Raw genomic sequence first — 13,827 nt, 5'->3', positions numbered from 1 at the left:
ACAGTATTAAAATAAATTATTTGTACTCAATATATCTCATAATCACAATAGAATTTTGCTATGTATAAATAATATATAAATTACACATAAATAACACTTGTACAAGTAATATAAATTATGCGATGAAATATTTATCATTTTCGATTATAAAATAAACACAATTATTGCACTCTATATCTATAAAAAAATGTTAATTTTTAACAATTTCTTAGTTTTTCTGTATTCATATAAACTTTTAGTACAAATTACATTATTATACATGTTTCATTATTATTCAATACTTAAGAAATTGGTAATTCATTAACTCTGCTAAAATCGAAATTACATTTTTTACTAAATTGTTATATGCTAAAGTTTATTACAATCAGTGTTAAATATTGCACAATGCTTGGTGTTAATTCTTTACCCTCTAAAATACTTGTGTATATGTTACTTTACTCTTTGTAATCGTTTGTTTGCATTTTATTTAAATATTTTAAATAAATTATTTATTATTTACTAAAATAGTATTAATATCAAGCTGTTTGGTCACAAAGGTTTATCAATAATATATTTTCTATCCTAGCTACACTAGTGTGCGAACGAAGTAATTCTACTTTTTATATTGCATTTACAGAAATATCAAATAAACATTTGATCATCTGTTTTAATTTCAAGGACTCATTAACCAATTTCCGATAGTTTGCAAATATTCTAAATTCATTTTAAGATATTGTGAAATTTCTACGTTACGTTACAGTATATTACTTACAAAAATAAATAAATGCATGTTCACATATAATGTATTAACCCATTTTTACTAGAAAATAGTTCACAAATATAACTCAGATGCATTTGATTTCTTTCTATAACTAAATCCATATTTTTATTATACAAAACGTATCACAAGCATTGCTAAGAGATTAGATCGAACAAATTATCCTAAATCTTATATTGAATGAAATTTTGAATATTTGCATACGGGCGAATGTTATGCAGCTCATGAATACAGATAACTTTGATTGATTATATACTTATAGAAATTTTTGTAGTTTTAGCAACTGAATGATTGCATTTCATTGTAGTAATTTTCTTAATGGTATGGCAATATACAATGTTGCGCGTTGGGCGACGGGAAGTGTTGATTTGGAGCGTTTCGTCGTCCGCGCTTCTCGACAACTTTTTACTGATTAGTTGGCAGGTTGACTGTTTTTTGAAGACTGGCCACCGAACTCGTCATTTGTAATGCCCGCGTCTTCGATATAGACGCATTGGTCCATGGATAAATGTGTCGCTCTATTCCATCCAGGCCAGAACCGGGTAGGCGAGCCGCTGATAACGTCAGACTTGGTAAATTATATATAGAAATATATGTATGCTGATGAATTGCGTGTAGTATACAACAAAGATGAAGTCAGCAAAAGTAGCTCTGAAGGAGAATGAAGCGATAGATACACCAGTTGAACAATAACCTAAACCGTGAAAACCTTTTCCAAAAAAGACTAAACAGACGGGCTTGAAAGCTGCTGTTGCTTCGCCTCTGCCTAGGCCAGAACTGGCTAGGCAAGCCGCTAATAATGTCAGACTTGGTAAATTATATATAGAAATATATGTATTCTGGTGAATTACGTGTAGTACACAACGAAGATGAAGTCAGCAAAAGTAGCTCTGAAGGAGACTGAAGCGATAGATACACCGGTTGAACAACAACCTAAACCGCGAAAACCTTTTCCAAAAAAGACTAAGCAGACAGGCTTGAAAGCCGCTGTTGCTTCGCCTCTGCCTAGGCCAGAATCGGGTAGGCGAGCCGCTGATAACATCAGACTTTACACCGTTCCAACACCACTATCCAATGACCCGATGAACATCGAATTTGACTGCGATTTCGCAGGTTATAGTGAGTTACGTGCACGTCGCAACTTTACCATAACTAATGAGTCCTTCATCACTCTTGTGGATAAGGAGTATGATTTGAGAGCTGCAACAGACAAAAGATTTGCAACAGTAGTCTCTCGATCATGTTATCGATTATGTTATGTGTATGCACCTATACGCTAGGTATGCGCAGATTAAACACCACAGGGGTGAGTCAGATCACGAAGACCATGCTCTGTTCACGTACTTGAAGAATAAAAATTATCCAACTGCGTCAGCCATTGACTCCTATCTTAGATGCATCGGAGATTTCCAACTTGACTCGAAATACCACCGTCTTGAGATACCTGTATGGCCTAACCAGACAGGTGACTTTGGAAAAATTGTTCACAACACTCATTGACAATACATGGCACTCCCATCATCTCGTGTTTTAGCACACGCTGTAGTAGCTCATCTCCGCTATACAACAGGCGCTGATCACAGCAGAGATTGGGACCTTCCAGCAGATCTCCGACCCGATGCATTCGCCCCAGATTGTCAACAACCTGAGATGCTGATTAGACCAGGTCTCTCCACTGCTAATCTACTGGGATGGAATAGAGCGACACATTTATCCACGGACCAACGCGTTTATATCGAAGACGCCGGTATTACAAATGACGAGTTCGATGGCCAGTCTTCAAAAAACAGTCGATTTGCCGACTTTCGCTAACACTACACGATAAATACACCATTGTGAGCAGCAATCGACAAGACTCATCTTTTAATTCCAACGATTTCGATACCCATAAAATGTTGTCGAGAAACGCGGACGACGAGACGTTCCAAATCAACACTTCCCGTCGCCCAACGCGCAACATTTTTTAGTCCTTCGAGCCGGATACAGCAGCTTTGGAAACAACATTCCATCCTGTATCCAAACACTCCACGGAATCAACGTTCGAGAATCGCCCTCCTGCTACTCGACGTCGTCAAACAAAGAACCACCGAACGGATCCAGTAACCGTCAGAACGAACGAGCTGAGTAGCAACAACAAGGTACCAGAAGCAGCCGAACGGACGCAACAGTCGCCGAACAGTGGTAACCGAGTAGCTCACTGGAGAAGCAGAGCCCCGGAATTGCAGAAAAGCAGAAATCATTCTCGAAGACGGCGAAACGGTAACGTACACTCTGACGATACTTTGATCAAGTTCAATTCCATCCTCCTCCGTTTCCTCCTCATAATACAGTACGGTATCATGGCTCCGTCCGCGGAATCGCGTATTCGCGTCTTAAGCTCGCAGCGCGCTGCCTTTAAATTGGAGGTAACGACCTTTAACCAGACGATACGGGAGATTTAAGTAGAGAGCGTATCGCGATCAAAAATTCCTACTTCACTTGCCTCGCCTAAGCACAAAGGCTAATAAAAACCGTACAAGTTGTTACCGCGCAGCAGCCACATCGTGATTGCGTCACAAATACTACAGCCATCGGTTCCGAAGTACTCGAAAGTGACACAAACCTCTCGAAATTAAACCTGCCGCATTTTAATGGATGCTACGAAGAATGGCCAGATTTCGCCGACCGATTCAAATCCGCGGTGCACGATAGCGTTCGCTTAAACGATTGTTGCAAATTAATCTATTTACGATCCCGTTTGCGCGGTGAAGCGTCGAGTCTGATAGAGTCTTTAAAGATCTCGGCGATGAACTACCAACCGGCTTGGAACCTGCTCGAAGAACAATATAACAGGCCGGCGGTAATCGTTAACAACCACATACGTGCTCTATTTGATTTGCCAAACATGATCAAAGTGACGCACAGCAATCTACGACCTTTCCTGACGACTTTAGAATCGCACCCTAAAAGCCTTGCAACAGCCGTCAGCTGACACGCTCCTAATATATCTTTGCTTTTCGCGACTCGATCGAGAGACAAATTTAAAATGGAGGGAGCACACTCGCGAAAATACCTTCCCAAATCTTGACGAATTGTGTAAATTCCTGCGAGATCGTTGTCACGACTTAGAATTGTCTGGTACCGCAATCGCCACGCGCCGCGCGTATGTTCACAGCTACATTTTACCAGGTCATACCGCGTCGCGACCCACGCAACTCAGGGTTCTCAGAACGCAACGAGTCCATACGACAATACAAATCTCCTGCCCCGTGTGCAAGATCCCCCATTCGATTCACGCTTGCGACAAATTCAAGGGGGCCACCGTAGCTCAACGCGCGAAGTTCAACGTAGCTCAACGCGCAATTGTTCACAGAGAGGACATATCGTAACTGCGTGCAGTATGTGCAATTGCCGGGTGTGCAACAAAAAACATCACACGCTATTGCATACTGACGCGCCCGCCGATTCACACCCCTCAACTAGTCGCGTAAACGTTACTTGCTTAAACAACAACACAGACAACCACGTCATACTATCTACTGCTATCGTTGGTGTCATTAACAATAATGGGGAATGGTGACCGTGTCGAATATTATTAGACTCCTGCGCTCAATCGCGTTTCTTGACCCGTCGGTTCGCCAAAGTGTTAAATTTGCCACTGTACGAAACGCAAATTCCGGTAACTGGAATGAACAAATTGAAATCCGGCTCGAAGGACCAAAAAATGTTGCGCGTTGGGCGACGGGAAGTGTTGATTTGGAGCGTCTCGTCGTCCGCGCTTCTCGACAACTTTTTACGGGTATCGAGATCGTTGGAATTAAAAGACAGAGTCTTGTCGATTGCTGTTTACAATGACGTATTTATCGTGTAGTGTTGGCGAAAGTTGGCAATTTGACTGTTTTTCGAAGACTGGCCACCGAACTCCGCTCCGCGTGTCAACTTTCTGTTTTATATGTTCGGTTCGACATCTTACTGGTTGATTGGAATCTGGAAGGTGGACAGTCGTGTTGGAGGAAAGGGTAACGTGGAGTGGGTATGTTAGTTAGGAACCGGGGGTTCGTGGAAGTCAAAATTATTAAAAATAGTAAAGTTGGGAAAGTCGCCTTACTGGCCTGGCAGATGTTTAGTAGACCTCCAGGAACCCAGGTTATGGTTGTTGGCTTGAGGTGAATTGCACGCATGTCGAGCACGTGCTCGGTACCCACGCTAATCCAGTCATAAACGGTAGGGCGTGTACGGACCGCGCAGACTTTTGCGTGCCGCAACATACAACAGTAAATACAAATCTGTATTATTTGTAGCAATTTTAAATCATGTAAATGTAAATATGCATATATGCTTGCACATGATTTTAATTTGCTATTGAAACATGTTTTGTACAATTCTATAAATGTTATTCTGTCTGTAAGAATAAATGTAATTAATAGTATATTTATTTAATAAATGCAAATTCTATTCTCTTACATAAAGTACTTTCACCAACAAACTTTTTGGAGTACACTTTATGTAATCAAAAATTCATGCAATTTTCTATTCCCTGACTTTTTCATAAAAGATTATATAATCAGATTATTTTTTTAAATTCATTTTCATCCGATCTCAATCTTAAAAATGTGTAATTATAACTACTCACTGATTAATTATATTAATCTGGTGTATATATATTACGTGTTAAATTTTATACAAAATTTTCAAAGTCTTGTCCATACCTTTATATTGCAAAAGCCTCCATATGCGATTTTTAATACTACTCTTTAACAACCGATACTCATTAACGAAATGGTATAAACCTAACACACTAAGAAAACTTAGTGTGTTAGACGCCTGTTTCATATAGTTTCTTGACTGTTGACCGACTGAGAGCTGCGCGATGTTTTTCGATTAATTGGTTCCAAGTAAGCTGCAGGTGCCCATCCTTCTATTCCAGTACCTATTAATTTTACAAACCACCAACCAGCACAACCAACCTTAAGAAGTTCTAGATTGTCTCCTTCACGCATAGTAACTTCTGACTGTCCAACTGCACAATAATCAGCTAATGCTACGTATCTTCCACCCTAATTGGATACAATTTCGGGCACGGTGTTAACTTTGTCTAACTAATGGTTAAGCATTCAAAACGAAAAAAACTTACAGGAGCTGGACCGGGATTTTCACCAAAAGCGTCTTCGTCATCAGTGTTACTGTTTTCTGAACTCCAAGCGACATCATCTTCCGTTGATTGTGAGACATCTGTAATGTGCGATATAACACTGCTACCATCAACTGAAAGAGTGCGCAATGATCCAGAAACACTGCCTTGAACTTCCCACGAAATCGTTTGCCGCAAAGGTCTACAAAAATTTTTGTAAAAAATAAATTCTATTGTTATCGTCTAATTTTTAAAAATTACGAGTACAACATACTTGTGGTTGGTTTTTCCAAGAGCAGAGTTTTGTTTTCCCTTAAGTTCAGCTAATTGAGACATTAGAACACCTTTAATTTGACGTACCCAAGACTGTTTAACGTCAACAGTAGATGCCTGTATTGTATGTACTTCAGCCCGACCTTGAAGCCAAATTTCAAAACGCCTAGCATCGCCTTTAACCGATTCTGTTAGTCCAATTTGTGACATCTAGTAAAAATATAATTATATAATTACATTTGGTAGGAACAAAATGTAGTAAAAATATGAAGAATATAAAATGTCACCTTCAAATATCTTTTAAAGTGGTATGTAGCTTTATTATGAGCTTGAGGTTTGCTATGTTTACAAAATATAAGAGCCTTCTCATACAAGAAAATATGGCGCTGAGATGGCTTTAACCTGAGGAGTCGTTCTCGTTTACTGCTACTCCATACACTAAAAGAGCCTTGTAATAATAGTTCACCTTGTGCGTTTAAATCTCCCTATAAATAAGAATATAACATCATTGAAAACGATTAAGTAATATTCTGAAAAAAAATAAAACTTACACAAGTACAAAATAATATTGCACTTACACCAAATCCAGTAATTGCTGTCTGATGCATGCTATCATTGACGCACTTTAATACCACAAGCATACAGTCCAAGGCTTCTTGTAATTCGGTGCAACATGATGGTTCATCGCTGTATTTTAAAAGATCCTTTAATAACAATTGGTATTTTGTTATACGTTGTACAGGTTTAAGAAGGTATGCAGCAAGAGGTAATTTATGACCAAGTCTTTGTTGACAAGTTGCAAGAAATTGTGGTTCATTTTGTATCTGTTCTCGTAATCTTTCTGATCTTTGAATATTTTGACAGTAATAACTATATAATCTGAAGAATACTTCACGCTAAAAGTGAAAATATTTTACGTGAGAATGCTACATATGATTTATTAAAGACGTACATAGACAATACTTACTCTTTGTACAAAACATAATGCAACAAGTTCGGTATTTGATATACAATTTTCCAAATCCCTTAAAAATGTTTCTCCATGAAAACTGTAAATATCTTCTAAGTTACCAAATAAAATATCCCCTTTGCCTACTAATGCCGCCGGAATTAAATGAGTCATTGCCTCGTTTGTTAATTCCATTTTGTATCCTTTAATTATAGAACCTAACTCGGCAACGTATATTCGTTCAGTTTCAACAAGTTCCGCTAAAACGTGTCCACGTTTTAAGCGTAAAGCTTCTACATCCTTAGATTCACTTTCTGGCGATGAAGATTCTCCTTCTATAGGACTCATCTCCATCTACAAGAATGTAACAATATATATTATAATACATATATAATGTAATTTATAATACAATATATATTGAATCAAATAAAATAGCAATTAACCTTTGGCATAGTGTTAGCTTTTTTAAGAATTCTTCCAGGTTTCACAGTTTGAGGCAGTGATTGCAGTGGCTTAATTGGTTCAGGTGTTACAGTTTGAACTGGTCTTGCTGGTTTAATCAATTGCTGTTTTAGTGTCATTATTCTTTTATCGCACATCAAAGACACATCTTCTATTCTTTGCAAAACCTAATGCATTCATTTCATAAAATAAGGAAAATATTTTATATTTACTTTATGCTGTCATCAAATCATCAAGATGCACGTACTTGAGTAATAAGAGCTTTAGTTTCAGGCATTACAGAGTCTTGAAAAATGCATCTAGGATGATGAAATTCTTCTGCAGCTTCTATTAACTCTTGTAATTCTTGAAGTGCTTGATCAGGTGGTGTTATATTATTTTGCGATGCAAGTAAATCTATTCCACGCGTGCACCATGTATTTGCCTGTTATGCATACAGGCAAAAATGAATTTATGCATAACAATTAATTAACTAATCTTTCCAAATGTTTTGTTCACTTGTAAGTAGTTACCTTATCTATTCGTTCCATAAGTTCTCTGCATTTAGTTAACATGTGTAATCGCCTTTCTAGTCTTTGACTTAAAATTGTACAAATCCTTTGTAATTCCACGCATTTAGGTTCCACAACGTCTGTAGGGCATTGGTGCCTTCCAGACAATAGTTGCTGACCAGCTGATATCACTTCCTCTGCTCGCTCTATATCTCCCTATAAATTTATGTAATTTTATTCATGTTTAGCAGATGCTGAACTCACATTAACAAGAAAACTACAAACAGTCATTGAACTTTTTTTCATCAAATGTTCATTATTTGTCTAAAAAAGTATTCTAAAAAAAAGATACTATCTTACGTGCAGTGCAAAGTGAGAAATAACAATGATATTCATTCTCAAAGACCCATCATGCCAGTACAAGACATGAATTAAATCCCCATTTCTTTTATTTCTGAATGAACAGTTTTTGAACTTATAGTATACATAAGTATGTATATGCATCTACTGGGAGAACACCTTTGATAGAGATTTAATTCACAAACCCATACAGAAACTGTTAAAAGTAATATGTTTCTTATTTTATTTTAAGATATAGTAAACAGAGAATTTAATAGTTGAATTACTAAAGTATTATCACTGTGTTAAAAAATGTAAATCTATTACAAAATATATGTATTTTGTTGAGTGGATTGCTTACCAAGACCCAAATCCACATGGTATGCAACAAATAGGACTATCGACAAAATGAGGAAAGCGGTGCAAAGTAACATTTGTGCATGATGTGCATTATATGTATGTGTAACTGCTTACAAATATATCCAAACCAGAATTTATATTGTACATGGAATCGTTTACTAGCTTTATTTAATAAAAAATTTATAAAAATAATTTTATTCATTGATAAAGTTTGGACCTCCTTAAAATAAACCATACGCAAATATTACAGTTAAAAAAAAAAATGTTATTTAATATGATACTGAATCAAATGATATGATATTATACTGGTTTGAATAATACACCTTGTTGCTTTAAGTGCATTGTAAACATTCTCAAACTTAAAGCCATTAATATTCTATCATTGATATTTTTTTAATTATGTAATTCCGTTAACTGTATATAATTGAAAGTGATATATGTTATAGTTATATGTGGTCATTTTTCAACAAATACTAAATGTATTGCATATAAATGTTACCCTCTTATATTTATAAAAATATTCATTTAAACTGGAACTTTTATTAGTTTCATATACTTTTGTTGCTTTGCATTGTAATTTTGAACAAATGTGTTTATTTAACAATATAAAATTACGCAGATGTATATAAAACAGGTACATACTCTACATATTCGTTGAAACGCTGATGTATCACAAAGCAACTGTTCAACTCTTGTTTGAGTTTCTCCTACTTCTGTCATATCTTCTATAGTTTTTAAATGTTGGTCCAATGTTGTCTGTAATTCTCTAAAATCAGCTTCAAATTGTCTCAAAGCTAGACAATGCCTCAAACGAGAACTATGATGTGACCAAAACAAGTCAAAAGTACGTTCTGTTTCTTCTAACTGAACAAGTAATCTGGAAACAATAACAATATGTCTTTTATCTTAATTATAAACATTATAACGCATTCTTAAATGAAATTATCTTGCACCTTTCTACTGCTGCAACATTTCCTAATCTATCAGCTGTTCCTTTGCCAGTTACTTGCCGTACACTATCTAAGAGTGCTTCACCATGTCGTGCAGCACTAAGAATTTCTTCTTTTAATTCATTGTATTCAACTTGTTGTTGGGATAGTAAAGATGTAGTTGCAACAGTATTGTTGGGAAATTCAATCTCGGCTAAGCGCCGTGTAAAAGAATCCAATGCGAAAGATACGTCTTGTGTCATTGATGAAAATTTTTCTAAACTCTAAAGGGAATACAAATAAAATTAACATTACACAACAGATATTTACAAATTACTTTTTTCTATTTTATAGATAAGAATCTTACAATTCTGTTTTGTATCCAAGTATGATGGCAGTATGGTAAACTACCGCCAAGTTGCTCAGTTAGTTGATCTTTATCTATGAACTCATGAAGTTCAACAATGTTTGCTAAAAATATAACCCTGAATTTAAAATCTTCTCGAAATAATTTATTTGACACTTCAGAAATAGCTTTCTGTAAAAATCCAGCTGGACGTAAAACATATGCTACATGTACTAGACCAGGAAAGAAACCCTAAAGTATAAAATAATTACATTATAACTTCCAGTTTTAATATTATACCTCTTGTTGAACTATAATTATATATTTCATATGTATATATACTCACAGAGATTTTTAATAAGACAGTTTTCACAGAATTCCACTTATCGTTCCGTCTATCAATTATTAAATGGAAGCCAAGATCAGCTTCTTGTAAACTAAAAATCATCAATAATACTTTTAAATAGCTAAAGTTTATAGACAGCAATAATATCAGAATTAAAATCTTACGTTGGCACAGAAGTAAGATACAGCATGAGACGTTGATAATCCAAGTCAGATAAATTGTGAAAATTACCATTATCAGGAAATGTAATTATTGGACAACCCTCTCGAGTTTTTCCTCCTATAGATATACATGAAAAATATACAATGGAAATCAAAAACTAATGGTTACCAAATATTTTTCAATAACACTGGTTAAAGTGGACATTATTTACCTGCTGTAATAGCATACTGTGACTGGAGAAGGTCTGCAACATCTCGGATTGCCAAATCTCCATTTTCAATCTCACCAGTCATACTCTCTACATCTTCTGTAAAACATAAGTCTAATTAAATTACATTGAATAAATTTCAGAAAATTACAAAATTAAAAATATAAATGTGTATAATACAGTGTATATGACACTAAATAATTGAAATATCATAGTTTATAATATTTTTATGCTTATATTATTTGCATAATAAATTATGTTATTGCCATTTTACATTTAATTGATCTTTGATATTGTAAAATTTATACAGTACATTAATGTATACTCTTTATAAATTTCTTCTAACGTAAGTAACTCTTATACTACATCATTTTTATAAGTAACTGTTTTAAGAGACTATTTTAACTAGGATATGGTTTTGTGTTATTACTATTTGTATTGATGATCACTTATGCAATATTTGCTGTATATAACTGTGAGACCTCACAGTGCACTTATATGACCTTGCTGACTCCAACTGAAACAGTTCCCTACTGTACCTACAATATTTCTACTGTAACTGTAAAACAAGAGGCTCTCAAACTTGAACTCAATGCTACATGAGCAATGAGATTTAATTTCTAAAAAATAAAAAACAAAATCAAAGTATATTGTAAATACCAGATACAAATTTCAGTACTTGTAATTAATGTATCATAAAATGATGGAAAAATAGATTTTTAGGTACAAAGTATTAATTCAAATTTTATCTTGTTAAGAAAAAATTAAAATTTTGTTTACAGTTCATATATTTCATTTACTTCTTAAACTATTTGACTTCTACTAATTGTTGATAAATCAATTAAATTGTAGTCTAATTTAAACTAATAATAGCAGTTTAATCTTTAATCTGTTAATTCATTTTATAAATGATTTGAGAAACACTGTATTAAAGGTTCTTTAGTTCCTCAATTTACATATTCGAAATTTGACTATATAAAAAATAATCAGAATATATTTAATTATTTTAATTATTTATTATTTTATCTATATTTAATTATTTTCTTAAATTTTTGATTCAAATAGCAGTTAATGCAAATGACCATTATTTACTTAGTATAATAATAATAATAACAAATTCATGAATTGTAAAAATACAAATTATTTATTGCTCATATTATTTATTACAGATCTGTGTCGTATAAAATGCAAACATGAACATAACACAATTATACATAAAAATTCTTAACTTCTGTAAAGACTTATTTTATATGTGTGACTTCAAGTGTTAGACTAAGATATTTTATAAGAGAGTACTACAAATCAGCTATAATGTGTCTTATATTTGAATACATATTTTCATTTTTATCAATATTTTTTCTATTAAAATATAGGGCATAAATTTGAACATAATTCTAGAACATGTACAACAGTTTGTATAATTTACTCCAACTATATTAAATAATGATACTATTAAATCATTAAATAATTATAAGATTCAACTATTTGCCTTTTAAACAAATATTTTTCTATTTTTAACTGGTTTTCTTCTTTTCCATAGTTAATACTGTTTTTTCTTTTTTTAATATTAAGCGATAATACTAGTAACTTTATACAATACTTATTAAACAATTACCAATTATTTATAAGTCAATATATAATAAAACGGAATAATACAAAATTATAAATTTAGTCTTTTTTTTGTACGCATAATCTACATAAATTGTTGTTCTATAAAACATGAGATTTTTTAAAGTAACACAGTTCACTGAAAATGTGGTGACATTTTACAAAAACAATTAAGAAGTATTATAAAATATATAAATTTATATTAGACAAAACCCATGAATTTTATTATATAAACTATAAATTATTTTTTCAATATAAAGTGTGATGTTTAAAATACCACTTAAATATTTTGTGTATATATATATAAATATATTATTACATATATTATTTTCTTAATTGTAGTTAAATATTAAATATAAAGATTTTTGTTTTTAAATAGCATTTACTTTAGTTAAAGTGATAGGCATTGTTGGTTTATTGACTAGAAGCCCACTCGTAGTTATCTGATAACTCATACCATCCTGTAATTTGCTGACAGGTGTTAAAAAATAAGTATCGCTTTGTCCTGTTTCACTAGCAATTAATAAAGGTAGTAAGGCACCATCCTCTGTTATTAAGTCTGCTGATTCAGGTGATTTTTCATCAGTCAAATCTTTCTTTTCCAAGTCTGTTTTACTACATCCTTGATTTTGTACACTTTGATTTCTAACTATAAATTCTAATTTTGCAAACTTGACTTGTGGAAATTGAACTTTCATAAATCTTCTAAATGTTGAATATCCCATTATTTTAATATTAGGTGATACTTTTCTACAATACTGTATGTACGAATCATACACTACTTTACGCGTAATATCTGATGGAAGATGTAACTGTGCATTTTTAGCAACTTTAGTCTTTTGTTTTGTTTCTTGCAGTTCAATAAAATGTTTTAAAAATTCTGTAGCAATTTTATAAATATCTAAGGAAAATGTGTTGTGTGGTATCTTTCCATGATTGCCATGAACTCGTGGTGTGACACCATGAGTCATTAAATGTTTCCTAATTCTCTTTATTTGGTAATGTGTACAATTTTCCAAATATAAAAAAGCATCTAAGCAAACTCTTCGACCTTGATACACATACTGTGCACGTAATCTACGCCGTTCTGTATGTCTGGCTGTTTCGTATGGATTTGTCAAACACGCCATAGTAACACCCATTAAATACATATCATGTTCAGCCTTTGTCAATTCTGCAATGTTCAATCTATGCCGATATACTGTTTCAGGATTTAATCCTTTAAAGCACTGATCATCTTGACATTCACATCCTCGCTTAAACCGTTCTAATACTTGCCCTGGGCTATCCTCTAACTTTGTGGAATCATAACTTGATTCCCCTTCAAGTTTAGGTTTCTTCACCTTAACTTTTGTCAAACTTTTCTTTGGCTTGAAAAAAATATTTGATGCATCTGTATGCGCTACCTGCAATAGTAACTTATATATATTATGTAAAATTTAATATTAAATTTAAATTGTTTTAAGATATTTTTATTTATAAGACTT

The 13,827-nt window shown here is 33.5% G+C and overlaps 2 protein-coding genes across 12 annotated transcripts in view; both read right to left on the bottom strand.

The window, feature by feature from the left end:
* Positions 1–177: 177 nt before the first annotated feature.
* LOC143149596 (guanine nucleotide exchange factor DBS) overlaps positions 178–13,827 on the bottom strand; it is a 17,404-nt gene continuing 3,754 nt past the window's right edge. The window contains exons 2-18 of one of the 11 annotated variants that reach the window (XR_012992831.1): positions 10,736–10,831; positions 10,527–10,641; positions 10,363–10,453; positions 10,038–10,268; positions 9,695–9,954; positions 9,384–9,618; positions 8,064–8,258; positions 7,799–7,975; positions 7,533–7,718; positions 7,108–7,443; positions 6,719–7,036; positions 6,428–6,625; positions 6,142–6,350; positions 5,871–6,069; positions 5,704–5,793; positions 2,102–2,440; positions 178–1,311 (exon numbers count right to left, since the gene is read on the bottom strand). Coding sequence is in view for 8 of the 11 variants with exons in the window: in XM_076317145.1 (XP_076173260.1) it covers positions 2,288–2,440; positions 5,704–5,793; positions 5,871–6,069; positions 6,142–6,350; positions 6,428–6,625; positions 6,719–7,036; positions 7,108–7,443; positions 7,533–7,718; positions 7,799–7,975; positions 8,064–8,258; positions 9,384–9,618; positions 9,695–9,954; positions 10,038–10,268; positions 10,363–10,453; positions 10,527–10,641; positions 10,736–10,831 (3,089 nt within the window). In the remaining 3 variants the exon portion in view is untranslated. The other 10 variants (XR_012992830.1, XM_076317152.1, XM_076317150.1 and 7 more) reach the window with 10 other exon arrangements.
* The window catches only part of LOC143149598 (uncharacterized), a 2,650-nt gene continuing 1,338 nt past the window's right edge, over positions 12,516–13,827 (bottom strand). Inside the window, exon 3 of the mRNA XM_076317157.1 lies at positions 12,516–13,746. Coding sequence (XP_076173272.1) covers positions 12,712–13,746 — 1,035 coding nt within the window. The 3' untranslated portion in view covers positions 12,516–12,711. The remainder of the gene's footprint in view (positions 13,747–13,827) is intronic.

This window comes from Ptiloglossa arizonensis, chromosome 7, assembly GCF_051014685.1.
Source record: "Ptiloglossa arizonensis isolate GNS036 chromosome 7, iyPtiAriz1_principal, whole genome shotgun sequence".
Classification (NCBI taxonomy): domain Eukaryota; kingdom Metazoa; phylum Arthropoda; class Insecta; order Hymenoptera; family Colletidae; genus Ptiloglossa; species Ptiloglossa arizonensis.
The sequence above is the reverse complement of the archived record's forward strand: the minus strand, read 5'-3'. Positions and strand labels throughout refer to the sequence as shown.